The sequence below is a fragment of the Lynx canadensis genome, chromosome E1 (assembly GCF_007474595.2).
Source record: "Lynx canadensis isolate LIC74 chromosome E1, mLynCan4.pri.v2, whole genome shotgun sequence".
In the NCBI taxonomy this organism is placed as follows: Eukaryota; Metazoa; Chordata; class Mammalia; order Carnivora; family Felidae; genus Lynx; species Lynx canadensis.
In genome coordinates, this window is record NC_044316.2 from 27848487 (window position 1) to 27870470 (window position 21984).

General features: G+C 40.2%; 1 protein-coding gene across 1 annotated transcript in view; it reads left to right on the top strand.

Annotated features, from left to right (window-relative positions):
• The window catches only part of TEX14 (testis expressed 14, intercellular bridge forming factor), a 96268-nt gene extending 74583 nt beyond the window's left edge, over positions 1-21685 (top strand). The window contains exons 23-33 of the mRNA XM_030294594.1: positions 2435-2497; positions 3008-3135; positions 4049-4254; positions 5298-5394; positions 6794-6868; positions 9575-9652; positions 10386-10485; positions 15394-15486; positions 17767-17876; positions 19124-19175; positions 19634-21685. Of these exons, the coding sequence (XP_030150454.1) occupies positions 2435-2497; positions 3008-3135; positions 4049-4254; positions 5298-5394; positions 6794-6868; positions 9575-9652; positions 10386-10485; positions 15394-15486; positions 17767-17876; positions 19124-19175; positions 19634-19670 (1039 nt within the window). The 3' untranslated portion in view covers positions 19671-21685. The remainder of the gene's footprint in view (positions 1-2434; positions 2498-3007; positions 3136-4048; positions 4255-5297; positions 5395-6793; positions 6869-9574; positions 9653-10385; positions 10486-15393; positions 15487-17766; positions 17877-19123; positions 19176-19633) is intronic.
• Positions 21686-21984: the final 299 nt, after the last annotated feature.

Sequence of the window (21984 nt, forward strand, 5' to 3'; positions counted from 1 at the left end):
ATAGCCAAAAACTGGAAACCCAAACATTGTCTAACAGGTGAATGATTTAACAGACTGGTACATCCATACTATGGAATACTTCTCAGCAGTAAAAAAGAATGAACTATTGATACCTTCAACAACCTGGATAAATCTCCAGAGAATTGTGCTGGATGGAAAGCACAATCCCTCAAAGTTATTTACTATATGATTCCACTTATATGGCATTCTTGAAATGATAAGATTATAGAAATAAAGAACAAATGAGTGGTTTCCAGGGGACAGGGAAGAGGTAAGGAGTAGGAGGGAAGTAGACATGCCTATAAAAGGGGCAGCCTAAGGGGATCCCTGTGGTGGTAGAAATGTTCTGTATCTTGACTGTATCAGTGTTGATATCTTGGTTGTTCTGTAGATTTGCAAGATACTACCATTCAGGGAAACTTGGGTCAAGTGTGTTTCTTTAAACGTCATGTGAATATTCAGTTACCTCAAAATAAAAAGTTTAATTAAAAACACTAATAATAGAGGTAAAGTACCTGACACAACAACATTCATTTTACTTTCCCTCTCTCTAGGTCTCAATTTCCTTACCTATAATAATTACAGCTGGTGTTTCCTAAGTAACTACCATATTCAGCCCTGTGAGGCACATACTGGCATCTCCATTTTGCAAATAAGGAAAGCAAAGTTCTGAGAGTTTTAAGTATTTTTTCTAAGGTCGCAGTTAGTAAGTGGCTAACTGTAAGTTAGCAAATGGTTAGTAAGTGGTCAGGATAGGCTAGATTATGCTATAGAACAAACAACCTCCAGATTTTCATGGCTTAAAACAGCAAACATTTATTTTTTACTCATGCCCCATGTCCACCATGGGTTGGCCAGGAGTGTGCAGTGCTCTATTACCTTCTATCCAAGATCCAGGCTTAGGGAGACTCCATCCTTGTGCTTCCTTGATTGCTGAGGCAGGAAAGGGAACATGAGTTGTGCACTATCCTTAAGGTTTCTGCCCAAAGTGACTCACATCACTTTTGCTTATACTTCACTGGTTAAAACAAGTGAGGTAGCCATTTATATAAATTAGGAGGGCCAAAAAGTGCTGTTGTATACTTGAAAGGAGAAACAAATACTCTAGTGAACAGAATTAATAAAGTCATAACTCAATCCAAAACCCATGTTCTTTCCTTTGTACCTTTGGTCTCCGGATTGAACCCATGTTCTTTCCTTTGTACCTTTGGTCTCAGGATTGTTGCAAAGATTAAAAATATGAAAACATATGGAAGGATTTCGCATGGGAGCTGACTTATAGTTTATATTTAGTGGATATTGAAATTGAATCCTACCTATTAGTTAAAGTAGAAAAAGGTCAAGTTTGTCTTCAGTATTCTTTTCTGGCCGTTTTTTGGCATAAGTCTTTCTTGGCCCCACCTGATGTTCCATGTAGGACGCTGTCTCACAGCTGGTAAGGCCCCATCACTGTGCCCTTTGCTCCAGCCTCCATCCCCAGCAAATTTCCTGTGATCCATTGATTTCCTCAGGAACTTGCTCACTGTCATGTAGTATCATCAGCTGATTTCAGATGGGCTGAAAGGAGACTGAGTCCCAGAGTAAGGCCCAGACATGCCTGAAAACATATGGCTAATCAGTAGCAGAGCCAGGACCAGAACCAACTTCCTACTTTTTTTTTTTAATTTTATTTTTTATTTTTTAAAATTTACATCCAAATTAGTTAGCATATAGTGCAACAATGATTTCAGGAGTAGATTCCTTAGTGCCTCTTACCCATTTAGCCCATCTGCCCTCCCACAACCCCTCCAGTAACCCTGTTTGTTCTCCATATTTATGAGTCTCTTCTGTTTTGTCCCCCTCCCTGTTTTTATATTATTTTTGTTTCCCTTCCCTTATGTTTATCTGTTTTGTCTCTTAAAGTCCTCATACAAGTGAAATCATATGATTTTTGTCTTTTTCTGACTAATTTCACTTAGCATAATACCCTCCAGTTCTATCCACATAGCTGCAAATGGCAAGATTTCATTCTTTTTGATTGTCGAGTAATACTTCATTGTATATATATACCACACCTTCTTTATCCATTCATCCATCAATGGACATTTGGCCTCTTTTCATACTTTGGCTATTGTTGATAGTGCTGCTATAAACATGGGGGTGCATATGTCCCTTCGAAACAGCACACCTGTATCCCCCTAGTATTTACTACTAGGATAAATACCTAGTAGTGCAATTGCTGGGTCGTAGGGTAGTTGTTTTTAGTTTTTTGAGGAACCTCCATACTGTTTTCCAGAGTGGCTGTACCAGCTTGCATTCCCACCAACTTTCTATTTTTGATTTAGCGCCCTTTCTGCTGCTTCTTACACTGGGCTGACAAACTGGTCCATTGTACCAGGTTAGTGCACTCTGCTGACTGGGGATTCATATGATTTTCTCATTTTCTCTCCTACAGTACTGAAGGTGAACAAGAGGAGACATTAAAGGAATCACCAAAGGAGCTGAAAGAGAAAGACATGTAGGGCCACCAAAGGGTTGCCTAAGGATGCTGTGTAAAGTCTTGGTTTTAGGGAAAAATGAGGAATTTCCTTATTTGTGGGAAAATATATTCCTCCCGTTTTTATTCATACATTTAATGTGAGCGTGTTTCTTCTTTCACCAAAAAGCTGTTAACGATATGATCTAAATTAATAGCATCTTACAATCAAGGAAATATAATGATGATGATGATATTAATAAGTTTATACTGGAGGTAAATGAAATCTGTTTTCCATGTAAATATACCTTCATCTATGGAAGTAGTTTTATTTTTAGCTGCTGAGATATGTTTAAAGTTAGTACTCTTTTTAGGATATTCTCTGAGATTCTCTTTAAGATACATAAGATATTCTAAGATAGTCTCTAATTCTGGTCTGCTGCCAAGTAAAGGTTGTTGTCAAGAGCATCCTTAAAAAGCACCCCTCAGGAAAATATTGTTTGATTTTTCTAAACATCTTCTCCTAATTACTTTGTACTTTAAATTTCTTAGATCACTGACAGACATTCAAGACCTGTCTAGTATTTCCTATGAACAAGATGGTTCCTTTAAGGAAGTCTCATGCAAAACACCCAAAATAAACCATGCACCTACAAGTGTCAGCACTCCACTCAGCCCAGGTAATCACTGCGGGAGAAGTGTTTGGGGAGAAGAACTAACAGCCCCTGCCCCATTGGCTTTGGGAAGCCAGGCTGTGAGAAAAGACTGCCAGGTGTTTCCTCAGTGTAGAGGTGTCTCCTTAGCACCAGAGTTGAAGGGGATAATCCCATGGGGGGCCAGGTAGGGGTTGGTGGTACTGGTTATAAGCAGCTCTAAGGAGTTTTTTTACTTTAGTGGTAGAGACAGGCAAATGCAAACTGTACTTTGTACTCTAGCACTACTTAAAACCTATCTTGTGCTTAAACACACAGTTTTTTTTTTTATGAAACACTTCTTATTTTTAAATTTTTTAAATATATAATTTACTGTCAAGTTAGCTAACATACAGTGTATATACAGTGTGCTCTTGGTTTTTCAGGTAGATTCCTATGATTCATCACTTACATACAACACCCAGTGCTCATCCCACAAGTGTCCTGCTAAATGCTCATCACCCATTTCCCCCCTTCCCCACCCCCCATCAACCCTCAGTTTGTTGTATTTAAGAGTCTCTTATGGTTTGCCTCCCTCTCTGTTTGAAACTAGTTTTTCTCCTTCCCTTCCCTCATGGTCTTCTGCTGAGTTTCTCAAGTTCCACATATGAGTAAACACACATAGTTTTGAGTCTTGCAACCTCAATGGCCAGCATCACATAGCCTCTCTCTGGTGTCCTTAGTTCCAGTATATTTGTGGTTCAAATAATCTCCCTTTCTTTGGATGGCCAAATTTAGAGACTGTCATTGTTTTTATACTTTGAGAAGCTATATCTCATATCTGTGATTATTTTAGTTATTAACAACTTGGAGAATCCCTGGTATAGATACATAGTTTTGTGGTTTTGTTTTTAAATAATGTAGAGGATTCAGAAACTAATTGCCCTCTTTTCTACAACAGGGTCAAGTTCTTCAGCTGCCAGTCGGTATAAAGACTGCCTTGAAAGTATCACATTTCAGATTAAACCAGGTTCTACCTCATGCTGGAACAGTCAGGAATCCATTCAAACTTCATCTGATAGATTTACAACTGTTCGAGAGAAAGCAAAGAGCCTAGATTCCTTTCTTACTTCCTCTGAAACTGCCCCTTCAAGACTGACCGATCTCGTAAGTATACTGATTCTGCTTTCCACACTCATGGAGTCAGCCCAAAGGCCTCAGGGATCCAAAGTGCCAAGATTTCTCCAAATCCATTATACAAAGAAAGCAAGAAATAAATTGGATCTTCTCTGGGCTTCCCTGAGGTATCTTTCTGAGTCTGTATTCTAGGATAGATCCTAGGTTTTTGTGCCTTTTTTTGCCCCAGAGATAACATCTGGCAATTTCTCCAAAGAGCCAAATTGTCATAGCTTAGGATGCTGCCTTCACCTGCATTGTACTCTCTGTCTACCCACATCCTACTTACTTGAGGAGGCTTGGGTTCTGCTTCCTCTTTGATGCCTCCTCTGCTTAGTTCCCTGAGAGGTTTGATTGCTCTCTACCTTCTCTGAACTCCTGAACTAACAGTCTGCAATAAAAACACATAATTGTGTGCTACCTTTTCCTCCCCTCCTCCTTCTCCCCCTGCCGTCCTTCTTTCTTTTTCTCTTCTCTCTCCCTTATATTCCATATGTGTAGACTCTTCAAGAAAACTACAAATTCCTTACTTGGCACTGTTCATTAAAAATGTTGACCATTCTATAGGCAGACTGATTACTTGCTTTGGCCCTCAATTAAAAATCAATTGTTATCTTCTTTGGGCATTTGACTCACAAAAGATTCACTCTAAAGTAGGGAGATAAAGAGTTTTATGCTTTCATTCAATAAATTGTTAACTGGGCAGGTTTTAAGTGCCAGGTACCCTGCCAAGCCCTCTTCTAGGCACCAAATGTGAATAAGATAAACCTAGTCCCTGCCCCAGAGGAGCTCCCCACCTAGTGAGAAAGGCTGGCTAACACAATACAGAGGTAAGTACTGGGTGCTATGGAGGCAAAGACTGGGTGAGAAGGGATCCCAGAGGAGGGGACATTTGAAAGAGTTTGACTCAATCAACAAAACAAGTGGCTTATTCCATCAATGAAACACAGGCTTAATCTTGGAAATGATTGAACTGCGTTTGCCTTTTGAGCTCAGTACATGTGTCAATTACCATGTTTACATCTTACTTATAGAAAAGATTGCCTGCATTTACTGGGGCCGGTTCCTCCAGCATTGCTAAGTCACCTGACACATCATCCCATGCCACCCAGAGAAGGAGCCTGCAGAAAGGTACCCTGTGTTTAATATGAAAATACAACCAAAATACAAAATAATAGTAAGCCAATTTAAGGGAACTTTAGTCTCATCGTTGATGCTACATTAAATTCAAACAAAAATGCTATTTTCCATCTGATTATAAAAGTAAAATATACTCATTAAACTTGGAGAATAAAAAGAGCTTTAAAAGAAAACTATCATTTAATTCTACCACCATTTTTTAACCTCTTGTACTATTCAGTACATAGTTTTTCTTTTTAAAATTAAAAAAAAATTTTTTATTTTTAGAGAGAGCATGCAAGTGGGGGAGAGGAGGAGAGGGGGAGAGAAAGAGAATCTTAAGCAGTGTGGAGCCTGATGACGGGCTTGATCCCACGACCCTGGGATCATGACCTGAGCTGAAATCAAGAATCTGATGCTCAACCAGCTGAGCCACCCAGGTGCCCCCATTTTTTTAAAGTAAACTGTGCCCAATGTAGGGCTCGAACTCACAACCCTGAGATCAAGAGTTTCAGGCTCTGCCTACTGAGCCAGCTAGGCACTTTCTCTTTCATATTTCTAGAAATGTACAAAAATGTATGTATTTTTAGCATAGTTGATATCATATTGTGTATTATCTCCGGCCTATTTTTTTTCTTTTGATGCTATGTTTTGAGGATCTCCCCTTAGTGAAAATTATTTGTTAAATATATGTAATGGCTTCATAATAGTCCGTTCTACATATGTTGCTTAACTATGCTATTATGTTGAAGATTTATATTGTTTTCTAATTTTTGTTCTTTGTATAAAAATCTTTGTACCTCTGATCCCTTTTTTAGGATAGATTCTTAGGAGATGGTTTTCAGATCAAAGGATATGAGAATGTTAACAACTCTTGAGGCATATTGCCTTTGCTATATTAATTTTAATGTCTTATGTTTTGGTACAATTCTTGGATTTTGTGAATTAAGCTGAGGGGTTTTATTTAAGGTTATAAGGAGGGGAAGGCCCAAAGAGTGGTTGTTCTTATATCCCCTGGCCTGATAACCTATGAAAGACCTTCCATTTTATTTTTTATTCATTTTGACTGGCCCAGACTGTATCCCTCCAGGAGCCCTATGCCAGATTAGGCCCCCAGCCTCTTAGTAAGAATTTATACTTCCCCTACCCTAAATATCTTTGGGAGGGAGGGACACAGATCAAGAAATACTGGGATAAGGGGTAAAGCAGGAAAGGATTTGGAGTAAAAAGGGGAGTAAATCCATTCACATGTTAGGAGGTCTCAACTAGAACTGCTAATGTAAGAGGCTGTCTTCCTGCCTCAGTTTGTTTCATTGCTGAGAAGTCCTATGTCAAATTCATGTGGAAGCCTGGAAAATCCAGTTCAGGGTCAGAAAGGTGTTAAGCCATTTTTCTCTTTATGTTTTTTAAGCATTAGTAGAAGCCATTTCACAGCATCATGTTGATGAGCTACCACCACCATCTCAGGAGCTGCTTGACGAAATTGGTAAGGGATGTTCAATACAGAATGTACTCCATGGCCCTGTTATGGTCACTGACCACAATATAGTTCTTTGTCTCAGGTGTAGGTACTAGTACAAATGGCCCTAATAAGAAGGTCTAACTGAATGAACAATTCAGGAAGGAGCAGTTTTCCAATAAAGTGGGCCTCACATTACTACTGAAACCTGGCCAGGATATTAGCCTGTGTCTGTTGTCATTTTGTTACTTTAAAGGGCCTATGGTAATGATTCTAAGAAGAATAACAATATTTAAGTGGTTTATTATGATGAAATTGTTTTATTAAAGGAATATTTCACCTCCTTTTGGAACCAAACCAGCTATACCTTGGAGGCCTGAAGTCTGGCTACTAAGGTTGAGACATCCTGTACTTTCAGTTTTGCCATTAGCAGGAGGTATTAGAGGTATTGGCATCATGGATGAATCACCTTCTCAGGGGCAGAGATGTCAGTGGCACAAGATGTAATGAGACCAGAATTTTCCATCTCAGACAGAGACCCAGCTATACCAGCTCAATTTTACTTGTAGCTGGATTGGCTGGCCCTGCCCAGCTGAGCCAATGCTGAAAGTACATGGAGGCATTGGGCCAGGTGGTTTCTCACTTGAAGAGTGAGAAGAGACGTGATTGTTCTCTCCTTGACAGCCTGGTTGACCAGCTTCTTACTCTGAAAGGACGCATCTTGGCAGACCTCTCACAGTCCAGTTCTTGGTATGGGGCCTCTAGAGAATTTCCCGATATGCACCAGCTATTTTTCAGGGTCTCTGAGGTTTTGTGTCTCATCAGGAAGAAGGAGGTAAATGAGGACTTATGTGGTCTGACTCAATGGACAGCTACCATCTAGGCTATCACAACCCCCAGCCCCTGATTATTGGTCTGATGAACTAGGGTGGAGCCAGTCAGAGCTGCCAGACCTTCCTTTTTTCTTTTTCTGTACTCATAGGTCCCTTCACCTCATTACACCTCTTCCCCAAAGCCACAGGGTCATAGGGTTGTTGGGTCAGGCTCTTAGGGTGCCTACCCCTTCGGGCTACCCCTAGGGCTTTCCTTCTCTAGAATGCCCCAAGGAGTCCTTGCAAATTCTTTCTCTCCAGTTGTTTTTCTTAGTACAGTAATAGAACTGCTGCTTATGAGAGTAGAGGTCACCCACACATGTCCAGCTCAGATAGATTCTCAGTGTCATTTTTCTTTTGTCATGACTTAAGGCAGTATTTGTAGGCTCCTTTGCAGTTTGACCTTAGTGATACTTTTCTTCTGGATCCTGCTGTCTTCTCTCTTAGTCACCATATAGACTCCCCCATTTCAGCAGCTGTTAGCAGCCTTCCTCCTAGGTTCCAGCCTCATGGCACAGCTGTACCCCAACACACTCTGCAGAAACCTTTTCTCATTTTACTCATGGGAATTATCTGGACCAGGTTTCTAGGTGATGTCTGTACTTTGACACAGGTCAGTAATTTCCCAGAAAGACAAAATTGAGAGGTCACTTGGGTAGTTTCTTCTAATAATGGGCACTCCCACCTGATTATTATAAATCATCATTCCATTGTTTCACCTCAAGAGAGCTTTGGAGAGTGACCTGGTGCTGACACCTGTGCTCTTTTGGAGGGCCCACATCCACAGCTCTAGGCTTCTGACAAGGGCCTAACAGGGAGGATCCTCTCGAACTCTAGGATATAGGTGATCTTTTAAGATTAATAAAGGACTATCTTTAACAAGGATAAAAATGAATTTTTTATTTCAAGTTATTTCAAGTGATCAAATGGGGGCCCCTTGATGCCCAGGAGCTGCCAGGAAAGGCCTGCTTCCTGACCTGCAGGAAGAGAGACCCCTGTGCCTGCACACAACAGGGCTGCACCAGGGAGTCCAGGGTCCCTGTGTGTGCCGCCTCGCAGCTGTCTCACTGCTCTGCTGTGGGGAGCACTTGAAGGATACTGTGCAGCCACAAATGCAAAGCAGTATGCAGTTTGGCAGATGCTTGTCTTGGTGTAATGGTCAGTTCTTTAGGAAATGGAAATTATTTTCTTTGCCTTCTATCTTTTCATAAACTAAGTAAAAAAATAGGAAATATAGGCCATAGAGATGGGGGAAATTGGAACCTGCTTTGATGTGTTACAAACTTGACAGAGTATAAAATAAAGATTAACAGCATAAATCTTAGAGCTGGACATCCTGGGTTCAGATCCCATCTCTGCTTCTTACACTGTGTGTGACTCCAGGCTAGGTCCTCAACCTTTCTTTACCTTCATTTCCTCATCTGCTCAACAGGAATGACAATCACACGATGAGTCTTGTAAGGTTGTTATGAAGATTGTGAACATGAATCTTGAATGAATGTGTGTAAGTTAAAAACAGTAACTGCCACCTAGGGCTTTGCAAGTGTTACCTATCATTGTTATCATTATTATTTTTATTTTTAGTGTTGGATAGAATTGGATGCTCTAGACCAGTGGTTCTCAAAGGTTATCAGCTGTCAGAATCACCAGGAGGGCTTATAAAATATGATTGATGGGCCCCACCCCCAGGGTTTCTGCCTCAGTAGGTCAGGGATGAGGTCTAAGACTTTGCATATCTAAGTACTGAGTATACTGAGGCTGCTGATCCAAGGACCACCCTTTGAGAACCACTGCCCTAGAGAATGGTATGACATCTGAAGGAAGAAATAAGTTGTGTTTTGCTTTTGTATTATTGTGACAGAGCACTTGAAGCGACAGCAGGCCTCATCCACAGTGTTGCAGGAGAACACAGCAAGTTATCTCGGTGTCACTGTAAATGGTAAGCCAGCTGCCCAGACCCTTTTCATCAGGTCCTTGCTATAACACTGCCCTTGGCAGCACAATGGTACATGTGGGACACTGTGGGCATTGAGGTCAGGCACAATTCCACCTCATTAAGCTGTTTAATGTCTCCAAGCCTCTGTCATCCTCATCTGTAAAATGCGGATGATAATTCTTACCTCCTGGTTTACACAATAGCTCTATGAACAGTGTCTGGTACATTGTAAGATACTGAACAAACTTTCCCTTCATAGGACCATTGGCAGGATGAAATGAGACAGTATTGTAAAATGCCTGGCATACATTAAAGGGTACTAACTACCTTCCCCCCCCCAAATTCTTTCCTTGGGGCTCCAACCTAGAAACATTTACAGGTGAGAATAGGGTGGTCACCCAAAGTGAATCAGTGCAATTTGTTTTCAGGGTGTCTTGGCTCCTCTTTTATGTGCCCTCTCTTTCCTCTGCTTTTTCTGTCTCTCTTGAGTCTTGGCACAGGTAAGGTTTCCTATTGCTTCATCTGGCACCAGAGAGCTCCCAAGACCCCAGAAGCAGCTTCTGTGAATGCAGGCACCCTGCAGACTGCCACCTGGCCCCTGCTCTCCTGGGAAGAAGTAGTGCAATATATACTTCAGGGACAACTGATTAGCTTTAATTTTTTGCACTCCATTTCAAGGCAGGCTTTCTCAATTTGTTGTTGTTCTAATAAAGTTAAGTCTTTCAACCATTTTTAGATCAAAGGCACTTAGAAGAACAAGAAACTAACAGTAAAAAAGAAGATAGCAGTATGCTCTGGACCAAAGAAACTCAGGATCTAGAAGAGGACACAGAGAGGTAACAGAAAAAGCTGGGCTTCTAAAAGGATTTAATAAACTGTATTAGTGTGTTCATTTTTCTTCCGATATTGACAAATAAGAATGGGGAAAAAAGGTCTTTCTTCCTACTAGCCTGATAGCCCCTATTCCTAAAGGTTTTTTGTTTTTAATTGTAATTGTGATAAAATACACATAAACATAAAATTTTCAAGTGTACAGTTCACTAGTGTCAAGTATATTAACATTGTTGTGCAACCGATCTCCTGAACTTTTTCATCTTACAATACTGAAATTCTATGCCCATTAAAAACCAACTGCTCCCTTTCCTCAGTTCTAGCAACCACTATTCTGCTTTCTGACTACTCTTGATACCTCACATAAGTGAAATCATACAGTATTTGACTTTTTGTAGCTGGTTTACTTCACTTAACATACTGTCCTCAGGGTTCATCCATGCAACATGGTCAGAATTTCCTTCTTTTTAAATTTAATTTTTTAAATTTACATCCAAGTTAGTTAGCATATAGTGCAACAGTGATTTCAGGACTAGATTCCTTAATGCCCATTTAGCCCATCCCCCCTCCCACAACCCCTCCATTAGTCCTCTGTTTGTTCTCCACATTTAAGAGTCTCTTATGTTTTGTTCCCCTCCCTGTTTTATATTATTGTTGCTTCCTTTCCCTTATGTTCATCTGTTCTGTGTCTTAAAGTCCTCATATGAGTGAAGTCATATGATATTTGTCTTTGACTGACTAATTTCACTTAGCATAATACCCTCTAGTTCCATCCACGTAGTTGCAAATGGCAAGATTTCATTCTTTTTGATTGCCAAGTAATACTCCATTGTACAGATATACCACATCTTCTTTTTCCATTCATCAGTTGATGGACATTTGGGCTCTTTCCATACTTTGCCTATTGTTGATAGTGCTTCTATAAACATTGGGGTGCATGTGCCCCTTTGAGACAGCATACCTGTATCCCTTGGATAAATACCTAGTAGTGCAATTGCTGGGTTGTAGGATAGTTCTATTTTTAATTTTTTGAGGAAACTCCATACTGTTTTCCAGAGTGGCTGCACCAGTTTGCATTTCCACCAGCAGTGCAAAAGAGATCCTCTTTCTCCACATCCTCACCTGAGTTGTTAATGTTAACCATTCTGACAGGTGTGAGGTGGTATCTCATTGTGGTTTTGATTTGTATTTCCCTGATGAGTGATGTGGAGCACTTTTTCATGTGTTGGTTTGCCATCTGGATGTCTTCTTTGGAGAAGTGTCTATTCATGTCTTTTGCCCATTTCTTCACTGGATTATTTGTTTTTTGGGTGTTGAGTTAGAGAAATTCTTTATAGATTTTGGATACTAGCCCTTTATCTGATATTTCGTTTGCAAATATCTTCTCCCATTCCATCAGTTTCCTTTTAGTTTTGCTGATTGTTTCCTTCGCTGTGCAGAAGCTTTTTATTTTGATGAGGTCCCAATAGTTCATCTTGCTTTTGTTTCCCTTGCTTCTGGAGATGTGTTGAGTAAGAAGTTGCTGCAGCCAACAGAATTTCCTTCTTTATTTATATTTGAGAGAGAGAGAGAGAGAGAGAGAGAGAGAGAGAGAGAATGTGCGTGTGTGTGTGTGTGTGTGTGTGTGTGTGTGTGTGTGTGTGAGAGAGAGAGAGAGAGCAGGGAGGGGCAGAGAGATAGCCGGAGACACAGAATCCGAAGCAGGCTCCAGGCTCTGAGCTGTCAGCACAGAGCCTAATGTGGGGCTTGAACTCACAAACTGAGATCATGACCTGAGCTGAAGTCAGACACTCAATCAACTGAGCCACCCAGGCACCCCGAGAATTTCCTTCTTTTTTAAGGCTGAATTACAGTGTGTGTGTGTGTGTGTGTGTGTGTGTGCGTGTGTGTGTGTGTCTGTGTGTGTGTGTATCAAATTTTGTTTATCTGTTCATTTATTGGTAGACACTGGGTTGCTTTTACCTTTTTGCCTACTGTGAATAATACTGCTAGAATATGGGTATACAATATTTCTCCTGGACATCCTGCTTTCATTTATTTTGGATATGTAACCTGATGTGGTAATGCTGGATCATATGGTAAATCTATTTTTAATTTTTTGAGGAAATACCATACTGTTTTCCACAGCAGCTGCACCATTTTACATTCCTACCAACAGTGCACAAGGGCTCCAATTTCTTTACATCCTTGCCAGTACTTGTTATTTTCTGTTTTTTTGATAGTACCCATTCTAATGGAACAAGTATGAGGTGATATCTCATTGTGGTTTTGATTTGCATTTCCCTAATTAAGAGTGATGTTGAGCATCTTTTCATATGCCTCCATGGCCATTTGGCAGGCAAGAATTCTACCACTGAACCACCAGTTCTCCAGGTATCCATGGCCATTTGTATATTTTCTCTGGAGAAGTAACTATTCAAGTCCTTTACCCATTTTTTAATATTTTTTTCTTGTCAAGTTGTTTTTTGTTTTTGTTTTTCATTTTGTAAGGCAGACACAGGCTTCAGCTTCTTTCAAGACGTTTTATTATTTTTTAAATTTTTTAAAAATATTTTTAAATTATTTATTTATTTATTTTTGAGAGATACAGAGTGAGTGGGGGAGGGGCAGAGAGAGAATCCCAAGCAGGCTCTGCACTGTCAGCACAGAGCCTGATGTGGGGCTGGAACTCACAAACCATGAAATCACGACCTGAGCTAAAGTTGGAGGCTTAACCAACTGAACCACCCAGGCACCCCTAAAAGTATTTTTATATTTATTTTGAGAGAGAAAGAGAGAGAGAGAGAGTGTATGTGTGTGTGAGAGAGTGAGTGAGCATGAGTGGGGGAGGGGCAGAGAGAGAATACCAAGCAGGCTCTGTGCTCACAGTGCAGATGAGGCTGACATTGGGCTTGATCCCATCAACCATGAGATCATGACCTGGACCAAAATCAAGAGTCCAACGCTTAACTGACTGAGCTACCCAGGTGCCCCCAAACATTTTAATTAAAGGCCTTGGAAGAGAAGTTTTAGACCTTTGTGGCCAGATAAGAGAAAATGGGGGCAGCCATCCAGACAATTCAGTCTAAAAACACAAGGTTGCCTCAAGAAACCCGATTCTGTTCCCAATTCACTTCAGCTCACCTCCTGTGCCTCCTGACTTCTCTTACCTTGCCCTAACCATCATTCAGGGCCAGGACTGGCATGAAGCGAGTGAGACACTCCTTGGGCACAAAATTAAAGGAGACACCAAAAAATTCAGAGTCAAGATAAATTGTTTGAATACATTATTTTAAAAAATAAAAACTGATGCCAAGAAATCAATGATGAGCAAAGTATCTAAATTTTGTTGAAGAAAAAGAGGATCTGAACTTGTCCTTGCAACACTTGCCTTATCCTAATCCTGGTCCTGTGGATCCTTAAGGTAGCCCTGCAGAATTCTTTCAACTGCAAATGATGGATAACTCTACCTTCATGCTTAAATGAGTTTGTCTCACACAGGAGGCAGTCCCACAGGTTGGCAGGTCATGCCTTGTGTAGCAGCTCAGTGATGCCACCAGGGACTTAGACTCTTTGGATATTCCTGCTCTGCTACCTTACTATGTTGGCTTTTATTTTCAGACTTGTCACCTCCTGGTTTCAGGATCGCTGCTATCTACACACCAGGCAGGTGGGGAAAAGGAATATTCTGACTCTGCCCCTTTTTTTATCTGGAAAGCAGAAACTTTCCCAGAAGCCCTCCCCAGCAGATGCCCACTTATATTACACTGGCCAAATGTGATGCATGACCACCCTCATTTGCAAGGGAGACTAGAAATTGAGGTTTTAGCTTTTCAGCTGCTATAGAAGAGGAAGGGAAGGAAGAAGAGTGCTACGAATAACTTTTAGGTAGTGAATCTAGTTCCTGCCCCACTCTTTAAAGGCTAAATTATTCTCTATGAGGAAGAAAAAGAAAGAGACCTGGAAGGGAAAGTTTCGGAGGTGGAAGAGGAGATGAGCCCTGGGACCTGCAAGGAAGGTCCTGGGGAGACAGAAAAGACAAGGGCAAAGGGAGAGGAAGAGAAATACATTTTAAAAGTTTTAGAAATCTTTTTATCTATAATGTATGATGTAACTCCAGTCCTCCCATCTCCTCAAAACACCTTCAGTAAAAATCTACATCATTATGCAAGCCAAGGAAGATTAGCTCAAGAAAGCCGAGTTAAACTTGGTTGTATAAAGTACTTTACATGTGATCAAAAGTTAGCTACTATTGGGGCGCCTGGGTGGCGCAGTCGGTTAAGCGTCCGACTTCAGCCAGGTCACGATCTCACGGTCTGTGGGTTCGAGCCCCGCGTCAGGCTCTGGGCTGACGGCTCGGAGCCTGGAGCCTGTTTCCGATTCTGAGTCTCCCTCTCTCTCTGCCCCTCCCCCGTTCATGCTCTGTCTCTCTCTGTCCCAAAAATAAATAAACGTTGAAAAAAAAAAAAAAAGTTAGCTACTATTATTATTTTCCAAAAGGGCTGGCTGTGCTGGACATAGATAGATGCCCAGAGTGGGACTTTTCAGGCCTTCTGAAAACACTGTGCATCCTTTAGCTTCAGAGGCAGTTCTTCATTCAAAAAACTTACAGGAATGAGTGTACAGTTCTAGCCCAGGGTGGAAATTAACTTAATGGCCTAGAATTGAGACTGAGTCTGGCATTGGACTTTGGGAGGTGGCTATTCTCATGGGTGCTGAGGCTTTTTATTAAGAAGCTAAAGAAGAGTTTTTGGTGTGCATCTAAATTGTATGTAAGTGACCTCTGCAACTGTAAATACAATCTCACCTAGCTATCATTTTCTTATCTGTACAGTGAAAACACACGTTTTAAGGTCCTTTCCCACTCTAAAACACTGTACCTCCTTGTCATGGAATAAGAATTGTCTCAGTTCTCTTCACTTGTCCTTGGACAGAGCTCACTCTACTCTTGATGAGGACCTAGAAAGATGGCTACAGCCACCTGAGGACAGCACGGAGCTACAGGATCTCCCCGGAGGCTCTACAAGGTTATTGTTTTCCATCAGGGGGTCATTTTCTTTTTTGTCAAGAAGGAGGACTAGATTTTAGTCTTTAAAAAAAAAAATACCTTGACTCTTTGGAGAATGAGTGTTTGTAGATAAGCCAGCCTTGACTCCTGTCTGCCCCTCTTCCTCCACACACAGTGCTCAAGATACTGATTAGCAGATTGATATCAGTATACAGAGAGGCCTCTAAGATTGCTATACCTTGGCCTTGTCACCTTCAACATTTTCATCAGCCATTTGAATTAAATGAGAAAAGGCACGCTTATCAAATTTTTAGGTAACAAAAATCTAAGAATGAATACTAATGTGATAGGTGATAGACTGGATTCAAGATGGCCTTGACAAGTGGAAATGTTAAATGCTTCTAAAAGATGAAAGTGAGCATTCAGATGTGTAGAATGCAAGGGATCTGACCTAATGGAGAATTTTTGACTGGAATCTCCTTCTCACTGGTTTTATTGAAGGTAGGAAGTATGTCGTTTTATTTTTATATGCTCAGCACTTAGCATGCATTTTGAGACATGGTAAGAATTCAAAAAATTTTTCTTGAAGAAGGCATAAATAGCGACTCCATGAGGCCTCATTGATGCAGTTGCTAAAATGGTCAATGCAGCATTAATGCTGAACAAACAACAGTGTCTTGCCCAGGCCAAGGTGATGTCTCATGCTAAAGAGAGGACTCGTAGGACACAGTGTGGGGTTACTTTCTGGGCAAAGTATTTTATTATTTTTTAAAATTATTTATTTATTTATTTTGAGAGAGAGTGAGGGAGAGGGGCAGAGAGAGAGAGAGAGAGAGAGAGAATATCCCAAGCAGGCTTCGCACTGTCAGTGCAGAGTCTGGGTGCAATATTTTATTATTTTATTTTATTTTATTTTATTTTATTTTATTTTATTTTATTTTATTTTATTTTATTTATTTTGTTTTGTTTGTTTTATTTTAAAGATATAGGCTTGTTTTTTTAAAGTGTATCTATTTTGAGAAAGAGAGAGCAGGGGAAGGGCAGAAAGAGAATCTCAAGCAGGCTCCACACTGTCAGCACAGAGCCAGATGTGCTCAAGCTCACGAACTGTGAGATCATGACCTGAGCCAAAATCAAGAGTCAGATGCTTAACTGACTGAGCCACTCAGGTGCCCCTGGGTGCCGTATTTTAAAAGCGATGTTGACAAACAGAAGAGGGTGGCCATCGAATAATCAGAGGTCTGAAAACCATATCATGTGAGAATAGCTGAAGGAGTTGGGGAGGCTCAGCTGGAGAAGTGCAGGTGGAGTGGAGAATATTTGGTAGTTACCCTCAAATACCTGAAATGTAAAGTTAAGAGAGTCAGCTTACTCTCTTCTGCCCCAAAGGGCAGAGCTAGTGTCTAGAAACTGCAGTTAGAGATTTTATCCAGTAAAGCACATGCTTTTTAATAGCTATTGCTATCTGATAGAAAAAGCAGGTGCCTTTACAGTTTATCAACAGCTCCTCCCACTCAAGCACAGGCTAGACAACTCTGGTTCTGGGCATTTGGACAGAGGTGGAAGAGAATCTGAAGGCTTCCTCCAATTGTAGAACCTATGATTCTATTAGAGGTTAGGAGGCAAAAAAATCGTTTTTGCTTTAGGTGGCTTTATTTTCTCTCTTGTTTTACATATTTTGTTTTGAATATTTAGTAAATAAAAAAAGAATAAAAATCCCTGTACAGTGTCAAATTGGTTCAGCCAGCATCTGTTGAGTGCTGACAACCAAGTGCTGTGCTGCAGGAGCAGAGGAGTGGGATGTCTCTGCCCTTCAGGAGCTTACACTTGAGCAGGGGAGATGATTTCTGCTTACTAGTTTGGCAAATATGGTCTTAAATTGTTAGATACTTCAATCAGAGATACTTGAGAGTTTCAGGAAATGAAGTAAGGTAATAAAGTAAATGGTGGTTACAAAAAAGGGCACCAATTACAACATAAGTGAAATGCTTTTGTTGGGAAGGGAGGTAGATAATATAGCCTAGAGGTTGATAGAGTCTGAATCAGACTGCCTGGGTCAGATCCCAGATCCAGGATTCCTGAGGCACATAACTTCTGTGTACCTCAGTTTCCTTATTACTTGCTGGGAATGGTAATGGTAACTATATAGTTGTGATAAGAATTAAATGGCTTACTGTACATTATAGCACATGTGCCAATGCCTGGCCAGTAGTGCTAGCTATTATGTTTCCTTTGGAGTAGTCCTGTTACTCTGGCCATTGTGCATATGGTTTGATGCCCCAAATCATTGTCTTTGAAGGGAGGCAAATACCAAGGATCAAGAAGTTGGTGAAAAGAAGAGAAAAGGGGAAGAAAGCTTCAAGTCAGAGAGAAGGAAATCAGACAGCTTTTTAGGCAATTCTGAAGAAGGTATGAATGAATGGTTGTTTATAATGTAACCTGGAGTCCTTGGGCTATGATGAGCATCAGAGTTATTTAGAAATATTTCCCAGATGCTATACATAATCCTTCTATGCTTTCCTCCTGTAGTTCAGCCCAGGTTTTCTGTTAATTGCCAGTTACACCTTAATCACAAAACAGTAACATCCTATTTTATTTCTAAAGCAAGCCTTTGGCCAATCTCATCATCTTGTCTTGCACATTGTCTAGAAAGATGTTTTGCTTCTAATTGTCTAATGTCTTCAAAAGAGTTCTAAATTTAGCTCACACAGAGGCTGCAGAATCTGAGAAGGAATTATAAACTGTGGAATTTAAGTGGAATCTACAAGTAATGTGAAAGGTATAAATTGATCTTAATTTCAAAACTATTTTGATAGAGCTTTAGGCACCATTCACAAATGACACCCTCCTATATTTAAGTTCCTCCTACTTAAGAAGTTAGAGATACTGATTTTTTTCAGAACACCTGGAATCCCTTTCATTCCTTCGCCAATTCATTCTCATTCTCCTTTCTCTGCCCTATTTTGTGCTTTGTGAACTATCTCCTGGGCTTTCTGGCCAACGGGCTTCCTGTTGGCCAGTGGGAAGAGGGCAGAGGAGTGGTTGGGTATTATTTCCCCTACCTGCCTACTTCAGCACCTTATCTCTGGATAGAAGTGGTGTCCCTTCACCAGCACAGCTTCTATAAGGCAGCCTGTCCTCAGTTCCAGCTCTCACTGGCTTCCAGTAACTGTTCTGCCCTAGCTCCACCCTAGTCCCTTTTGACTTAGCATTGATAATGGCTTCCCACTGCTGCTAGTCACTGGGTGCCTTGCCATCCTTTGTTTGCTCCCTTAACTCTGACTATACCTATGTAAGTAGTCACTTCATTAAAGGGCCTGAGAGTGTATTCTTTTTCCTCTGGGACCCTGGACTGGCACAGGACCCAGAGTGTGTAAGCATTTAGCTAGTGTTGAATTCACTGAGAACATAATGCAGAGACTTTGTGAATTAACATCATTAGTATCCATTGCTGTGACAGGGAGCTGCAGAATGTTAGGTGGGGAAGCCCATTAACTATTTTTGGAAAGATTCTGTCTCTAGCAGAAAACAACTATTACCGGTAAAACAGTCCACCCTAAACTAGAGAGAGAGCACTAAAGCAATTTCTGGATACTGGCACCTTTAGACCCAGAAAGTAACCTGGTTGTGTTTTCTTCTTTCTATATTTCATCAAGAGGAACTAAAACCCTGTTTTTGGAAGCGACTGGGTTGGTCTGAACCATCCAGGTAATGAGTTGGCATATGTTTGTAGGTCCAAGTTCACTGTCTCTAGACCACATGAACAGGCTTTAAACATTTATCAGCATGTAAATAAACATTAATGTTAAAGTTATTGATAAAGTTGTTTGAATGATAATTAATTCAAAGTTGCTCAATTTTTTATGTGTTAATGTTTACAGCTAATTAAAATACAAGGTGAAATTAATGCCAGATTTGATTAAGTCATCAGTAGAGTCAGCACAAGAACAGTTTTGGACAGAGGGAAGACAGGATGATGCTATCAATTGCTTTGTAGTCATTGTACGTTCCCATGACATACTAATTGATTATCCCCCTTGACTATAAAGATCAAAATCCCTTCCCTTGAACTCAGTTGAATAGAAGGAAACTGTTGTTTGTGTCTTTAAAAAACATAGATACTCACTTGAAACTCTTTTTTTTGTGTGTGTTTAAAAAATACACAGAATAATCGTGCTGGATCAGAGTGACTTGTCAGACTGATGGGAGTTGGATCGTACATGAACTCCTGGCCTGAGTTTGAGCATCCTGCTTGTGAGCTCCCGTCTCTCCTCATCTGCTCCAGTCACCATCAGGGCAGTGATTCTGTAGCTCACACTTTGTTCAGCTGCCACAATAGACAGAACGGCTGGCCCTGTCTGCACCGCAGTTAACCATCTGTTTTCAGTTCAGATTTCTGAAAAGTGAAAGGTAGCTTTTATTGTAAAATTTTCTCATTGTTCCCAGAATGGCTTTGGTTTTGGTTTTGTTGGTACAGATTTTTGAAAACTTTAATTCCTGTTATATAATAAAATGTTTACTTTTAATACCATTTAGGTTTTAGCTGTGTAAGATATTTCTGTGTTTTAGTTATTGGGAGAGGAACTGCCACCCAAAGAGGCTTCAATATCTGTTATAAAGTTTGACAGATAAGCAATGACTGCTACCACCTCTCATATAAGCCAGCACCAGTCATCCATATTTTAGAACAGAAATACTGCCCTCCTCTTGGCCAGGATTGTCATATTCCCATTCCAGCTAGAATTTACTTACATGATGAAAGTACAGGTCGGAGTAAAAGTCCAAGATATTTTGAACCCTTTAAAGTGAATAAACATCATTTCTGAGTATTTTGGATTATATACCTCACATCATTTGTGTCTTAGAGGAGTGAAATTGTGGGAAGATGAAGATCACAACGTTTTCTCTAATTTAGCCTCTAGTGACTCCTGGGCAGATGCATACATGTGTCTGGCATGGTATTTAGAGGATTGATATACCTTCATCTGCCTCAAGTTTGGAGCTTTTACATGTGAATAAAAACCTTTTCTTAGAAGTTATGTGCTGTTGTGCAGTACTAGCCAGCTACCAGCTAACATTTTATTCTTAGCAAGTGAATGATAGGTCTTTTGTTTGTGAAAACTGGATAGTTCCTGTTGAGGATGGTCATATCATACAGTTTTTATTAGCACCCCAGAATTCTACCCTGCACAAATAAAATAGGAAGGTACAAATCTATTTGACTACTTTGAAACAAGGAAACAGTTGCTTGCCACTGTAACCAGAGCAAAACCAAAGCAAATTACTTTACAAATAATACTGTGTATAAGAAACTTGGGGGGATACGGAGACTTGTAATACATAGTCCTTCCTCTCAAAAACTTTTAATTGGTGCAACAAAACCAACATACATAAAAATGTAAGGACTTTATGTCCAGGACCCACAGGAAAGAAATGTATGGAGTGATAGACATATCATGTTAAGTAGTGAGTTGTGATATTACAGCATTATCTATTAGTATTCATAAAGGCTATAAGTCCTACATAAACTCTCACTGATGTGGTTTATAATCACTAATATTGGCCAACATTAACAATAATAATGTTGGTAGATAATGTTTATTGGTTATGGAGTAACTGTTAGGTGCCAGGGTTCCATGATCTGCCCAAGACTATACTGGAGCAAACATGTTTGTATACTTCACAGTAAAACAGAGTAGCTTTCCCTGAGGCTGTAGTTCGAGAGTGCCCTGCGCACTCTTGGAAGTGAACCAAGAGCAAATTTAAGTTAAAACTGATGGTGATATATCCTCTATGAACTTAGTCCCCATCCTCACATCTGTCCGGTGGGTTTGGTGCTGAGTTTTTAGAGTATGCGGAGTCCTTCACTTTTCCTCAATATGTGGAAACATAATGAATACATAAACGGTTCTAGACACATAGTAGATGGCTAATAAATTATTGTTGGCTCACTATTGAATGGAATTTTCCCCTTGGAAAATTTGATTATTAGAAATTTCCAGATTAGATTTTAGTTGCTGTTGTTGTTGTTGTTATTGTTTTCAAATACATAGCTTTTGGCCCTTTTCTGGATGCTAATAGTACTGTTTTATAGGTTGCTATTAGAAGGGTGTTTTAGTTGTGCCTGGCTGCCTCACTCAGAGGAGCATGTAACTTGATCTCATGCCCTATGTTCAAGCCCTATGTTTGGTGTAGAGATTACTTAAATAAATAAACTTTAAAAAAAAAAAGAATTGGGTTTTAGAGATGTGCCTCCCAAGAACTTAGAAATAAGTTGGTCCTCTGGGAGTTATATAAGTAAAAATCCAGTGTCCCACTGAATATGATTAATTGTATAGTGGAGTAAAATTAAAGGACCTTCTATAAATGTGTGACTTAACAGATACTTGGAAATAATATTTTTTTTTTAATTTTTTTTTTCAACGTTTATTTATTTTTGGGACAGAGAGAGACAGAGCATGAACGGGGGAGGGGCAGAGAGAGAGGGAGACACAGAATCGGAGACAGGCTCCAGGCT